We start from the raw sequence: 14,771 nt of genomic DNA on the forward strand, positions 1-14,771 counted from the left end.
GTCGGCGTTACAGCAGGATCAAACGCTGGGCGAGACGGACCTCGGCTCGCCACGCGGGGCACATTTTGTACAGGTGTGGGTTTCTGGAACATTCGGCCGAAAACGTTCGGTGCGTAGAACATTCGTAACTCGACGAGACGAGAATGTTCTCGATGTTTCTAGAACGACAAGTATTAAGAATAAATAAAAGAACATTCCGCTACCTGGAATTAAACCCAGATCTTCCGGCCGACAGTCTAGCACGGTAACCATTCGGCCAAGTTTGTGCTTGATCTGCGACGCGCGTGGTAATATTAATTATTGTCTTTCTACGATATTATCCGCGTTCGGAAAATACATAGCGAAGTTATTTATTTCATAATTTCGATGTGTCTACCTCTTTTGGGAAATATATCTTTATATCCATTTTCACTTACTTGTAGTGTTGATCTTCCCGACACCACTGACTGCATCATAATGTGTCCTAATTGTGTCACTGGAAAAAAAAGTGTGTATTACTAGGCTAAGCACACCAAATTAAACAAAAATTCATGAACTAACAGTACACCCAAATTCTTGAACGTTTCATTTTAAGCGAAATAAATAATATTTATTAGCGCGTCGGCATAAAGTTTGACTTAAATTTTAAGGAACGTTTCATGTATTTATAAATAAATTCGACATAATAGTTTCCCAGATCAACCATAGGGCAAAGCGTAAAAGATTCGTACCCATTTCATTTGGGTGGATGGTGTTTTTTCGCCATCAGATAGAAAAAATATATCGCAATATCTTTAATTATCGAGAACATGCCTAGGGAGGTTACAAGCACTCGATTTTGCATTGAAACTCAGGCTGCCTATTGAAGAAGAAGTATTTTAGTCATTCGGGTTAAATGCAAAAGAATGTCAACATTGCCTCGTTACTGGTTTGGTTCTACAAAGGTTCTTTCGACAGCACGAGGTATACCCTAGAAGCATTGACTGCTTGAAGAGACGTTAAAGGGCAACTCCGGTCGAACACGAAACCAAAATAAATGACTAGAAACGCTTTAGTGGCACGAAATATGGTCACAGCCAAAACATCACATCAAAGTGAACCCGCGTGCTCCACTAAAACCAATTTTAAAGACGCGACCAGCTGTTCTTTAGCTAGCAGCAAACGGGTTAGTTAAGGAACACTGGTGCAGCACCCTTATGACGCCACGTCGCAGTGTAGCTGCGGTCGATTGGTTGCATCGCTTACCACAGTACTCTTGCAACATCACGTCAAGACCGTGCCGCTGATTACCAGGGTTTGCCATCCCCCTAGCAGATAGTTCCGGTTTTTACGTTGGCGCCCGAGACCAAACTTTGAGCCCGTGATATTTATAAAACTACACACAACATCGAAAACAAAATTATACCTTGTAACTCAGGGACACTATTTAGCTGAAAACAGTCGTAATATTGACCGGAGTTATGCCCCTGAAGATTAGCAAAATATTCGACATTTGTATTTATTTAAATTACACGAGGTTTATTATATTATGATTGCACATAAAAATCCATAGTAGGATGGCGAGCGTTTCAAGATTTCGGCCTTCGAAGCGTGGCGCTTTATAGAACGCTTGCCGCATTTGTTTTCAGTGACTCATTAGTCAGTATGAATTCCCGGATACTAGGTGCCACACACTTTTATAATTAGTTTGAACAATAGAACATTCAATATAAATATATCAATATCTGGACAAGCAACATAAAAAAAAAAAAAACAGAGCCACATGACTCGAAACAAAGAAATCTGCTGGATCCCGAACAATACAGTTAGTGTTTTGTTTAGGCTCAATCATAAGCAGTCTGAGAAGTCTCTCACTGGAAACCATCGCTATATATTTAAACGAGAAGGCACTCCATGTTTAGTCATTTGAGAGAAGTACGGAACGCATTACCTATTTATATATTTATTAATTTAGGGGACTCTAAGGGCCCAAGGAGCATTATATGGGGGCATTCCTATAAAATTAGTCAGACCAATTAAGCAGCGATTTGATGAGTACTGAATTATATTGTTAACGTTTCTAATGAATCGGTATTTTTTCAGTAAAATTGCTCTTCAATTAAATATTGTGAGGAAGCCTACTTTTTATAAATATGAACTGGCATTGAACGTTTAAGGTTCTTTTTCATTCTTTCATACGTAATTAAATTAAACATTTCGATCAAATTCATTACTAGACTACTAAAACTATTACGCGTATTGCAATAGAATAGCATAGACCACTGGCAGACGCGGCTCACAAACACAGTTTTAAAGTACCGTCTCTGAAATGTACAGTTAAAACGTGGGCTGACGTACCGTGTGTATGAGTTAGGCGTTTTTGTTTTGGCGGACCATGTGATACCGTGGGCCTCCGGTGTCTGTTTATTTGTCCAATCCCAAAGAATCGTAAAATTTGCGGAGCCTGGTGGATCATTGGTGATCGTGCTGTGGTAGCATTGATATGTGATGATTGGCCTGGTTTTCATATCCTTGAGACAAAAGAATAGTAAGTAGAGAACATATTATTCACACTATATGAACCACTTATTAGTATGCCTTAGCATATGCGAGAGCATCGCCTTGGGACGGCAAGCAAAGTATGACCAGTTGTATTCCTATGAGCTAACTGGTCGCACAGATCTATGAGATCTGAGAGACAGTGAGTTGTTTGCTTCGTTCACTATGTACTCGGCCGGCCAACAGACGTCGCGCCACGCAGCCTGGCTTTCATAAGCATCTGCGGTTCGCCCCAACTCCATTTTCCTCAATTTGTAACAGCATCCAAAGATTGTAACCTAAAATAAGCACTCCACCCCTTGTCATGCATTTTTGGCCAGGTATATAGAAAAAATAAATGGCGAGCTGGTTACTGTCACCGAATGCACAAGTATAAAAAAAGTGTTGTTTTGATAAGTGTATCTGGTAGCCTTATTCTTGAAAAAGTGTCCGAAATGCTATTATTCCTCGTTTATATTTTTAATAGCAAAGTTAATAAAACGTTGAAACTACACTTCGGAATAGACCCGATGAAATGCCTTAATATATTGACCGGGTTATGTAATTGTTATTTTACAACTTTGCTGTGCACTATAGTGCTTCTGAGACCATACGTTTATCATTTTATGTAATAATTGTCACTATCCTGCAGCAACGTTAAATATGAAGCTGTGTGGCATTTCTTGAAACGTATAATCTAGAAAACATTTTGTTACATTTGTCATGGCATGTTAACACTAGATTATATTAAGAAATATGTTCCCAAAATGTTCTCAAGTCAAATATATGCTAATGTAGGGGAAGTTTACTCTAGGTACGATTCTATTCACACTATTTCCAAATATACAAAGCCAGCTTTCTGTGAAGCATCTGGTACCTACGCTGATCAAAAGCCCGTTTGGCTCCTGAGCATTTTTTTTTAATTCTTGTCACTACAATATAAGTAAATTTCTGAATTTCAAGACCCCTATGGTTCCCGTATCTAGGTGAGAAAGCCTACGTGAAAAACACAGTTTCAATTAACCTTTCAGTGCTTATCTGCGAATCCAAATTCAGACTTCATAATAGGCCGATGTCGCCACGCGAACTGCGCAGGTGCGCGCATTCCAGAAGTAATGCCGCCGCCATGCTACTTGTAGTCATTGGCCTTTCCGGCTTCCCAGCGACATAGGGCTGCGCGTAGTACATCGTAGAGTAGCGTGTGGGACGCCCCGGTATCAGCTTGATTCTCCTGTATGTGTGTACTTCATAAGACTGTGTTGTTTGTGATGCCTTAGTTTGTCAGCAAACGCCGAAAAGCAGATACAGTCGTCTTGTCGTCTGCTTCGTCGTCGTCTGCTTCTTCGTCTTCATGAACGCGTGAGCCCACTGCCATTCACGCGGGAAAAAAACAACGGCGCCAATACTCGAGCATACCGGCTGCTCGGACGTTTCAATTAACTTAGAAACAAGTGAGCATCTAGTGCAATGGCAAAGAACAAGAAAATTCGAGCGACCAGCGGCTCGCTGTAACACCGCTGAACAGCGTCAAATGTGTGTAAAAAACTGGGCTTGGTAATGCTCGGTCTTGTGCCTAACGTTTAATAAACAATAAAGTAAGAGGAGCTAAATAGACCGTCTTGATGAGTGATAGTTTTCTAAAAGTTGTTCCATTCTGGCTGACAGCCTGTGTATTCGGTTTTATTTTGCTTGCTCAAGCTCCGAACGTAACAGTCGCCCGACGGGGGAAGCTTTTTTCTGTGGTTTTGATTGGTGTTAATGCTAAATGAATGAGTAGCGTCAGCCTAATCGCCCACCATAAGATAGAGGAGGCTCGTTTGTTACATTGTTGGTGGTAGGTGTTGCATTTCTAAATTACATTATGTGGTGTTTCCACGTTTGTATAAAAAGAAGTTGTAGGTGTTGCAGAAAATTGTAGTACCTATACCATAATAAACACAGAGGGTGTATTTTTGTTAGTGAACGTCATGAGCACAAACTTTTCAAAGCTCATTTTTATCTGCCATATCTAGCTTTAATTAAGAAATAATAAAAATGAGTCATTTATTTAGCATGGCGTGATCATATACGGCACCGATTTCATTATATAAACCGCGATCATTAACATAAAAGCGAGTCTTAATAGGAATATGGTCAACATTGTCAATAATATGAAGCAAAAACAAAAGTGGTCCTAAAACCGAACCCTGCGCGACACCAGAGCCAATCGAGACGTTGCTAGAATAAACGTACGCATATGAAACAAACTGAGATCTATCTTTTAGGTAATCAGAGATCCAATTTATCAGTGATGCGTGTTTTCCGATCATTCGCAGTTTTTGAAGAAGTTTAGAAAGTGGCCCTTTATCGAAAGCCTTTAAATAGTCAATAAAGATGGAATTGCATCTAGGTGCCCTCTTTTAACTAAGGCAAAATGAATTTCATGTGTGAATTCTAGTAGCTGGGTAGAGGTAGAGCAGCCAGGACGAAAGCCATGTGCTGGGGGATAAAGAATCGAATTAGTATCGAGGTGCTCAAATATATGTTTATGAACTGGTGTGTTCAAGGAGCTTGTAAGAATAGGATGTTAGTAGAGGAAAGTTAGTAACCACTTGCTTGCTACCGTATTTAAATAGGGAAATAATTTTAGTTGTTTTTCATAGTCGAGTTACCGTTGCACTAGAAACGGATTTTTCAAAAATTACAAATAAGTACTTTGGAGCTCAAAGAGAAAAACGGTGAATAAAAAAATTGGTAATCTCTTCAGGTCCAAGGCTTTGTTTTACAATCGAACTTTAGGAGTATTAGGAGTAGATTTAGAGCACCCGATACACTAATGCAAACATCCAATAAAGCCGAGCACCGCCAAAGCTGAGATCTGGACCGCAATTATCGCAACTAAATACCTAATTAAAGTATTCGTTAAAATAGTTAGCAAGCACTGCTTGTTTACTAACACATTCACCTTGTATAATAAGGCTTTATGACCTATTACATTTTTGGGAGGATAGACCTCCAGAATTTGGCAGGATTTTATTTTATCTATTCAGACAGAGTTACATTAAAATACTTGGTTTAAGTTTTTCCCACGTTTCCCTTTAAAGTCGTCTCTAGACCCCCAAACAAAGCGTTATCAGCCGAGGCTAGATTGCTTTTCATAGAACATTTTATTTTTGTTTTCCGCATAAACTGCAAGACCGCTCTCAAAATCCAGGGATCCAAATTATTTTTTCTCTTCTTTGTGACTGGTTCAAAATTGCTAATAGATTTATCTACAAGACAGTTGAAATGACTAAGTAGCGCGTCGACATCTGCGCCTTTTCTCCTTGTACAAAAGTTATCAAAACAAAAATATTCACCGATACGGTTAAAACTGACACCGATATAAAACTAAATGAATTTCAAACTTTTCGTTTTCAGCGGGGATTCTTTTATGCAAGCTACTTTAATATATTTATCTACCGAAGAAAGCATAACTGGCTCGTTATCTCTGGGTCGACCTACTTCATATGGTACATATTTGGGTCTAGCGAGAAATTTGAATCAGAACCCAGGTAGCACACCGCGTCGGCCGGTATCGGGACTACGCCGGCCGGTCCCGGTAACAGGATGGCGGCGCCCGGCCATTGGCGCCGGTGAGCTACCGGCCACGGCCGGCGTCGGGGTTTCGTCTTGCTCACTGGCCAGTTCCGCCGAAGTTACAGTGACTGCCCGGCATCGGGTTTTTGCTGTCTTTGCTGGCCAGTCTTTCTATGGAGGTTCCAGTAACTGGCCGGCATTGGTATTTTGCTGTCTGTGATGGCCAGTATTTACATGGAAGTTCAGTAACTGGCCGGCATCGGCACTTTGCTGTCTTTGACGGCCAGTATTTACACGGAAGTTCAGTGAGTGGCCGGCATCGGCGCTTTGCTGTTCAGGCTGGCGAGCCCCGCCATGGGAGTTCCGTTTACTGACCGACATCGTTTTATCTTTTTTTTTTTTTTTTTTTTTTTGCCGTTTTTACTATGCAGTCAAGTCCTCCAGATTTTGACGAACTGTGGCAATTCATGAATAGCGAGTGGAAATATTTGCGTAGATCAATCCTTCGCAAATAACTGCCGACGCTGGTGTATTTGATCCCAGCATGGCAGGGCTGACGTGTTTTATCGCGAAAACGCGAGAAAAAATAATGCGGCGTGGAACATTTGCAGTTCAGGATTCGAGACTCTGACCACCTACGCTATGAAGAATAAATTACACAACACCGAACGACACCTTTTCAGGAAGCTAGTTTAATTTGATGCACTATACTCAAGGTCGGTGGTATACGCACGTGTTTGGCACTGATAAGAAAAATGAAATAAAAACGGTATGGCGGAGAATCCGAGTGAAGAACAACAACCACAATTAACAAACACGTGGTATGATTGAGCACGCGCTTTGAGTTACAAAAACAATAATTTGCATTACATTGCAGAATCTGGACAAGAACGAGATGTGTGTTTTGCTTATGACGCTGCGAGATGTACACAACTTTCCTGAGATCATGTTATTGGTGATTTTAATTGAGTGTGAAAATATGCTATTTCAGGCAAGAATCGACTATTTTCTGTGGTAGCTACGACCATCTAACAGAAATATTTCAAATGTTCACATAGTCAGATGATCTGTCCCCGATAGCTTATGTTATACGACATACCGCACCAAAAAAAAGTAAATATAAAAACATTTTTTTTCTTTTTAACACGATAAAACGGGAAACACAAAGGCGTTGTGGGTGTTTACACTGCCGGGTTTGTGAATGTGACCCCTTGGCGCTACAAAACATAAATGTTATCACACCGAACGATACCGTTTCTGAAAGCTAGTTTATTTATCCGCACTGTTCTTCGATCTCAGGAATAAAAACATTATAGGCCTAATAATAAAGTAAAATTGCGGAGCACAACCTCAACAAGTAAAACCAGGGGGCAGGCGATGGATATCACTGATGTGCCAGAACAAAATTAAGTACTACTTTCCGGAAGTCAGAAAATTAAGAGATGTGCTCAATGCGTAGCGCGCTATGAGCTCAGGTAAATAACTGCCTTAAAATAGCGGTATTTTTGTTTTAATAGTGGCTAAAGGTGACCGCCTTCAGACAAACTTCGGCTGCATCACTGTGGCAGTTTGAGCATTTACATACAAATTTTCCCATTTTTCTCTCAATATTCCCATTATTATTAGCTTCTTTACTTCGTTGAAAGCACTTGCGCTGTTTGCGTACTACACCAACCAACCTATTAGCACGGAGGGAGCGATTTATCCCGGCAAACAGGAGGGCCACGGTTTGTGCATTGCATCAACTCAAATTTGGGCTCGCACTTTCTATTTTCACATTTTGCGTGACTTTTACCCTAAAGTAGTGGGCCGGCGACTGCAAAAAAACACAGCAAATATTTAAAATAATAAAAACAAGAAAAAAACGCAATAAAAAAAAAAAGAATTAGAAATCTTTCTTTCTAGTGGGATTCGAACCACCGACCACTTCCTTACCAGCAGGACGCGTTAACAACCAAAGCCAAACCGACATACACAATGTTAGATGTTTTAAAAGATTATACGTCTGCTGAAGTCGGTTGGATACATTGTGCGGTTAGTTTCGTATTTAATTTTTTGCTGCGTGTTCAGGACGCGTTTATATTATTGTGGCGATGTTTACATGCTAAATAAGTTGTTATTACTGTGTATACTAATGTTTTTTTTTAAATTTGCATTGCTGGTCGTTTTATTGCAAGCGTGTTGAAAATAGTTTCCGTAAAGTCGCTAGATATCCATTAGAGCCAACCAATGGAATCCAATCCAATCCACAGCCCTTTTTTGCACGTTTGGCCGGGCGTGTGGGTTTTCATATCTCTGTTTTCAGGTCAATTCACCGATTAGTCGTGATGCGTGGAGTTTATCTTGGTTTCAAATGTGTCTAAACAAGAAGGAAGCGACTGTGAGCCGTGGAACTACGTCAAATGTGCTCAACAGCCAAGATCATGGTACGGTCGTTCCAAAGTAAGTTCCTTTCTTTGTCTGTTAGGGCTAGATTATTCTTTCCTCCGTTCAAAATCCTTGTTATTGTCTAGATCGCTTGCTTTTACCAGTATTACTAATTGTGCGCGAATGGGGTAATGCGAGGCTGTTTTTCTTCGCTCACAAATAGGCTGCATACTCGTTCGAGGTCCATCAGTAGCGGCGGAACTTTTGGGGAGATGGAAGGGGGGGGGGGGGGGGGTGGAACCGCGGCAGCGCTTGGGCAGCGGCGGGCGCGCGGGGGGAAACCGCGGCAGCGGCGCGCGCGCGGGGGGTTGGGCCGGCCCGCCGGCGGGTGGAGGCGGTAAGGGGAAGGGGGGTTGTTTGATTGCCTCCCTCCACCGTATTGTTCACTGGTAAACTAGAATGTCTGGAAGAGCGCAGTGCCCTCCGCCTCTATTATTTGTCGCGGGCGTTGGCCGTTGCAGTGGGACAGCATCGGCGACATGGAACTTTGTGGTGTCGTCGGACGAAAATCGGTGTTTGTCGCTCTAGTGGGACGAGGCTTTTAGACAAAACGTGAATAATTAGCAGATACTGTGAAAACCATACAAGGGGATTATTTTAGGCCTTTATTATTCTTAGTATGGGCGACCAATGTGTCCGCACATCCGTCTGTTACCTGACCTGCCAAGAAAATTGTGTTTACAGTCTTATGCATATGGGTGGGAGTTAGCACATTCCACTTGGACCTGTTCGAACTTTTGCTAAAGCTCCTTTCGCATTCTTTATTTTTTTTTTCTTCTCCAATTTGTGAGTTGGGAGTCTACACTCGTATGTAGTGTATGTATTCCTCTCTTTTATTCCTTGTTTTTTGTTTGTTACTTTTCAGGATGTTCAATCAGAATGAACTCACCACCTTATTACATGGAAAGGCTGTTGTTATTTCCAAAGTGTCTGTAAAACAGTCTACCTGACATCTTTTGCTCACGCCCTGGTTTCTGAAGCTCGCATTCTCCGAACACAGCCTTTCTGATTTCTCTGATCCTTTTTCTTTTATGTTCAATAGATCAAGTTGTGAGTGTGCACCAGTCTGCGTCCTATGTGTTCCTGTCCTTTTGTCCTTGTCTTTTTGTGCACTTTTTTCACGTTGGTCTATGATATTTTTTATCGTATATTCTAATCTGTGTTTTCATCTTTATACTTACTGCAGTCCTTACCAAGTAGAAGTTGGCATTCACTTTCGCCATTCTGATGCGAGTGTCCTGAGACGACACAGAATGACAGCTTCCTCTGCTGAAGGCCAGGCTTCATGGAAGACTGCCAAGGCTGTTCATGGTAAGGTGCTCTATATATTGAGCAATATAATAGAAACTTGTTGCTGATAGGATTGTTTTTAACGCAGACTGTGTTTATGGACTGGCCTTTAGCAATTCCGATGCCATTCACATGGAATGAAATCCTGTAGGGAAATTGCGCATCCCATTCGTAAGCGGAATGCTGAGTTTACAACAGAAGTGCGTCTCGACTTGTTGCCAGTATTGCTGTGTGTGTTGTGTTTGCATTTTTATTTGTTTATTTAGTGTTCCCAATAATGGCTGAAGCCTTCCCATTGGAAGTGGCAACACACAAACACAAATGAACGGCAAGAGAGGTGAACAGCGCCACTCACGCCGTTCGCCACCGCACCCATTGGTTTTCGATGAGGTTTGCAGTATTGGTCTCTATGGTATTTGGTCATATATCGCACGTGAACACAACCAGGGCACTGTGCCTACAATTCAGCACTCGCAAGATTTGCGTTAATACACCCTGCAGCTGGTCGCACTTTCAGAGTAATTTTAATGTTGCAAAAATGAATAATGACATTGGCATATTTCTCGTGCCAAATCCTTCATGCCTGTTCCAAACTCTGATCCCCACGAGATCACAGTAGAGTCGTTTCTGTTGTACAGTAAAACCTCGTTAATTCAACCCCCGCTAATTTGGATAATTTGAACTGCCGATTCGGTCCCGTCAAACGTATGTATTAGTCAATGGCAGCAAACGCTCATTAATTCAGAAAGAACGCGGTGCACTATCGTAAATTCGGACGAATTCGGCAGGTGGCGCTATCTACCGTCTGTTCCAAAAGGTATAACCGATATCCATCCGAAGTGCGCACGTGATTTTTCCGGTTTTCCCATGGTTTTTCGGTTCTCCGTGTTTCGCACCAGTTTTGCTCTGGATCGCCGTGCGTCAGCGCGTTACTCTCCTGGCAAGGAAGCGGCAGAAGCATTGCTGCAACGGAAAAAGGGTAGCACAAGTGACCGACGACCGGAATGGCAAAATCGCGACACGCGGGCCTATTGTTCCCGAGCGTGCCAATAGCGAGAGTGACAGTCACGTTTTATGCCTCAACGCAGGGATCCTAAAGCCCGCCTTTTTAACAACTATCCTATCCCTCAATTTTTCGTCGGCCGCCCCCGCATTGTAAAATGCAACGTGACTGGCACTCTCGCTATCGGCGCTCGGGAAAAATGGCACCGGGTGTTGCGATTTCGCCGCCCCAATCACTGGTCAGTTGTGCTACTCGTTTTCCGTTGCAGCTGTACTAGGCTAAGAATTTAGCGACGAAAGTGGAAATACTCAGGGCCTTGGAGGGCGGCGTCTTTCGACAACTTATGGAAAGTTACGACGTCAAGAAAAGCACTTTGGCCACGTACGTAAAAATTTTGGCCGATATCCTACGGGCTTTTGAGAGCGAGAAGTTCAACGCGAAAAGAAAACGGCCTTGGAAGGTGGTGCACCCGAAACTAGAAGAGGCCTTGCTGTGCTACATTGTCAGCGCACGGGATGCGTAGCTCCGACAGTACGAGTGCGGTGGAGCACTCGACCGCGCTAAGGAAAGTTGCCGTCTTCGCCCAAGTGTCGTCCAGAAAGCAGGCGGTAATAACAGATTTTTTCTCAAAATAAAGGTGGGTCACAGGGCAACGTTTTCGCGCAGCTTTCTTTGTCCTTTCGATATTTCTACTTTCGGTTAATTCGGACATTTTTGCCGGTCCCATGAGATCCGAATTAACAAGGTTTTACTGTAGTGGCACGGCAGATTCTATACTTGTTTTGCTTCAATCTTTGTAAGGGGGACGCTGTAATCCAATTCTACTCATCTCTGATGTACTAGATAGCACCATATTTGCAGAGATAGTCTTCAGATTTTGTAGTTCCAGCAAAATATATTTCAGCTTATAAAATATTTGTTATTTGGCTTGTAAATTTTCAAGCAGATCTAGATTGAAGGCAGCAAATATCTCACCTGCAGTCATGGTATGTGTCCGAAGTATATTGCATTAAAATAATTGACCCAACCTCTTATTTTTGTTTTCAGTGCCTTTAGCGAATTGTGGATGCTAGGATTGCTTTTGTTTGTTTCACATAATCTACAACACTTTTTTCATCTTTATACTCAGTGCAGCCCTTGCCGAACGGAAGCTAGCATCGACTAGGCCAATTCGTTCCTGCATCATCAGCCAAGCCGAGGATCAGGTCCATGGCAGTCTGCGACGGTTGTTGATGGTAAGCTGCCTTATATATACAGCTGTGTAATAGCAGCTTGTCCTGGATGGCAATTTGAAATGCGTGTTTTTGTTTTAGAAAGTGAAATTTGCATGGGCATACTTGCAACGTGAAACCTCACCAAGCCTGTTCTGATCTTTTATCCTTTTGAGATTTCAGTACAGCCGTTTCTGCTGCACACGTACTGCCTCCTTTGGCCAAGTAGAGACTTGATCCATATGAAGGTAAGCAGGTGATTATCAACTGCTCAGTGCTGTCCGTGGTGACGTTCTCTCCTTATCAGATGACTTACCATGCTTGGTTCGCAAGGCATTTTAAAAGGAGAGCAAGTCCGCTGGTGCATGATGCTCCCAGTACTGAACAGTCGACGATCGCTTGTTCACACTCGTAAAGATCACGACTGTACTTCAAGCTCGGCAAGTGTGACACTTCTGTGATTCAGCCAGTGGCTGTGCAGTATAAAACGCGCCCAATTGGCAACTTTAATGCAGTCTCGTGTAGTCCCATTGATGTTTTCTTTTGGCATGCATGATATGTGTTCACACTTTTTTTTCCCTCGCTTACCGATAGTCCTAGCTGTCTGCAGAGAGTGAGTGTGAAACATGCCAACAAGCCTCTAAAGCAGTATGCAGTGCAATTTTGGTCTATTCGCGACTCCAGCGACCTATAGGGGGCGCCACCACCAAACAAACATGGCGGCTGAGTCCAGGTCGCGGCGGCTCGGCCGGGCCGCCTGAACAGGTGGCGCGTTCAATTTAACAGATTTTCTTTTTTTTTAATGCCCAATTTTATAGGTATTTGAACTGAGACGGTTAAGTAGCCGGTGCAGATAAACTTGCAAAGCATAGTTTTGTTTTGCCGGTGTTTTTTTTTTTTTTTCGTGTCAAACTTTTGTTTTGGAGATTTCGTTCAAAACCAAAACTATGGGTTCCGGAGAGACGGTAATATACTAATCAGTTTTGATCATCTAAGGAAAGCGGCGATGACTATAGAATTGTTCCACAGAGAGTAACTTTTCAGCTAACTCGCATGCCTGGACCATGCGACTTATCTGTCCGCGAAATCGAGCTTTTGTGCGTATCCGCGTTTACGAAACAGCTCCAGTCGTCTGCTCGGCCAACAACACAGGCTGCAGGAGACTTATAAAGATTAAGCAACCGCTTCATGAGCCAAGGACCATGTTAACCCGCCGGCGCCCCACTGAGCAGCTGATACTCGTATTTCAATTCAGGTTTTAGTAGAAATCGAGAAGTCATTTTGACGAGCGGGTTATGTATTGTATTACGTACTATGGGAGGGTCCCACTAAAGCGATATTAGTATATCCTTCGGGTTAAAACATGAGCTTAGTTGACTAGCTATTAGGTGAACTGCTGAAGATCCACGCAGAACCTCTCTGCATTGAACTTTGCTTCGAATACTGAACGGAGAAAATTAGTATCTTTTTGTGGCCGGTCAACCTGACCAATGTAGACGTATATTGCTGCTGGCTTCGACGTCCTCGTAATATAAATATTGGAGGCGCGATAGGTCAAAATGCCGTGACAGCATCTAACGTTGCGAGACTTGTCTCCCACCTTTTGAAAACAGATAATTTCCCTCATTCATCATTTGCAGCGAGCAAGTTTTCCTGAATCAAGTAATTGCGAAATCAGCCCAACTCCTTCAGTGTGGTCCAGAGGATTTTTCGACGAAAAGCAGCCAAGATGAATAGCCAACGCACCGACCGGCGTGGGTGGCTCAAACTTGAAGCTCACCGAACACAACCAAACTCAAGAAAAGCAGCTATTCAACCTTCCCATTCACTTGACTGCAACATTGATGTTCCCTCCAGTATCAGTTACCAAGCAGTCGTCACTTTGAATGTGATTCGAGACAGACAAGAAATCAAAAAGTTTTTCTGTGATTCCTCCCCATCCAAGAAATCGAAAGCACGCGACCGTGTGCTGTGGAGTAAACGGGTTTTCAAACACGTAATAGAAGAAAACAATCTACTGAGGCTTCACCACACTAATGATCACTCAGGCAAACTTAAGAAATATTCGGACCTTTGTCAAATTACATTGTTCTCCACCGCGCCGACAACACGTCTCCGCGAAAGCCACCAGAGACGCGGAGGGGCGCGGAGCGACCTGGACCGGCTGGTTCCCGGTTTTCCCGCTTGGCGGCGTCCGTTTTGCTGGAGTCGCGAATTGTGCAAGCGAGGAAGAAGACTGCTCGTTTGGCTGTTGAGGCTGTGACATAGACATTAGATAGTTTTATCTGAGCATTGTTAGACCCGCTCCACTCAAAAGGAAAGCACCTGCATGCACACAACGCTCAGTCAGCAACGACCAACCGGAGCGCAGATGCCGATGGAGAAGACAATTCCTGCACCCCTATGGCCACTGCCGACTGAGCGTTACGTGCATGCCTGGTTAATTTCCCGCTCAGTGCCTGAGCTGAGTGGGCCGTAAAAAGCACTCAGCAAAAACTTTTTCTGATAGGGGGTGGCTGACGCATAGATATTTCAGACAGAGGGATGGCCGACACTGCTCACATCATTTCTCAGTGTGAGCAGCTCTCATCGCAATACTTAAATTATGATTAAAACTTCCTCTACCCGTTTCTGAAGGTTTTGGGACATGTGCTCCTGGCAGTATTGTCGGGCTAGACATCATTACACCCAGATTCACTCTAATAAATTCTAAGAGGATGAAGTCAGTTGCCACATAACTTGTGCAAAACTAAATCTGGAACTCACTCCTCCTTCCTGTTTTCCAC

General features: G+C 43.0%; 1 protein-coding gene across 1 annotated transcript in view; it reads right to left on the reverse strand.

The window, feature by feature from the left end:
• LOC120849437 overlaps positions 1-14,771 on the reverse strand; it is a 32,700-nt gene that overhangs the window by 12,020 nt on the left and 5,909 nt on the right. The window contains exon 3 of the mRNA XM_042293627.1: positions 417-475. Coding sequence (XP_042149561.1) covers positions 417-475 — 59 coding nt within the window. The remainder of the gene's footprint in view (positions 1-416; positions 476-14,771) is intronic.

This window comes from Ixodes scapularis, unplaced genomic scaffold, assembly GCF_016920785.2.
Source record: "Ixodes scapularis isolate PalLabHiFi unplaced genomic scaffold, ASM1692078v2 PGA_scaffold0__279_contigs__length_252992795, whole genome shotgun sequence".
In the NCBI taxonomy this organism is placed as follows: Eukaryota; Metazoa; Arthropoda; class Arachnida; order Ixodida; family Ixodidae; genus Ixodes; species Ixodes scapularis.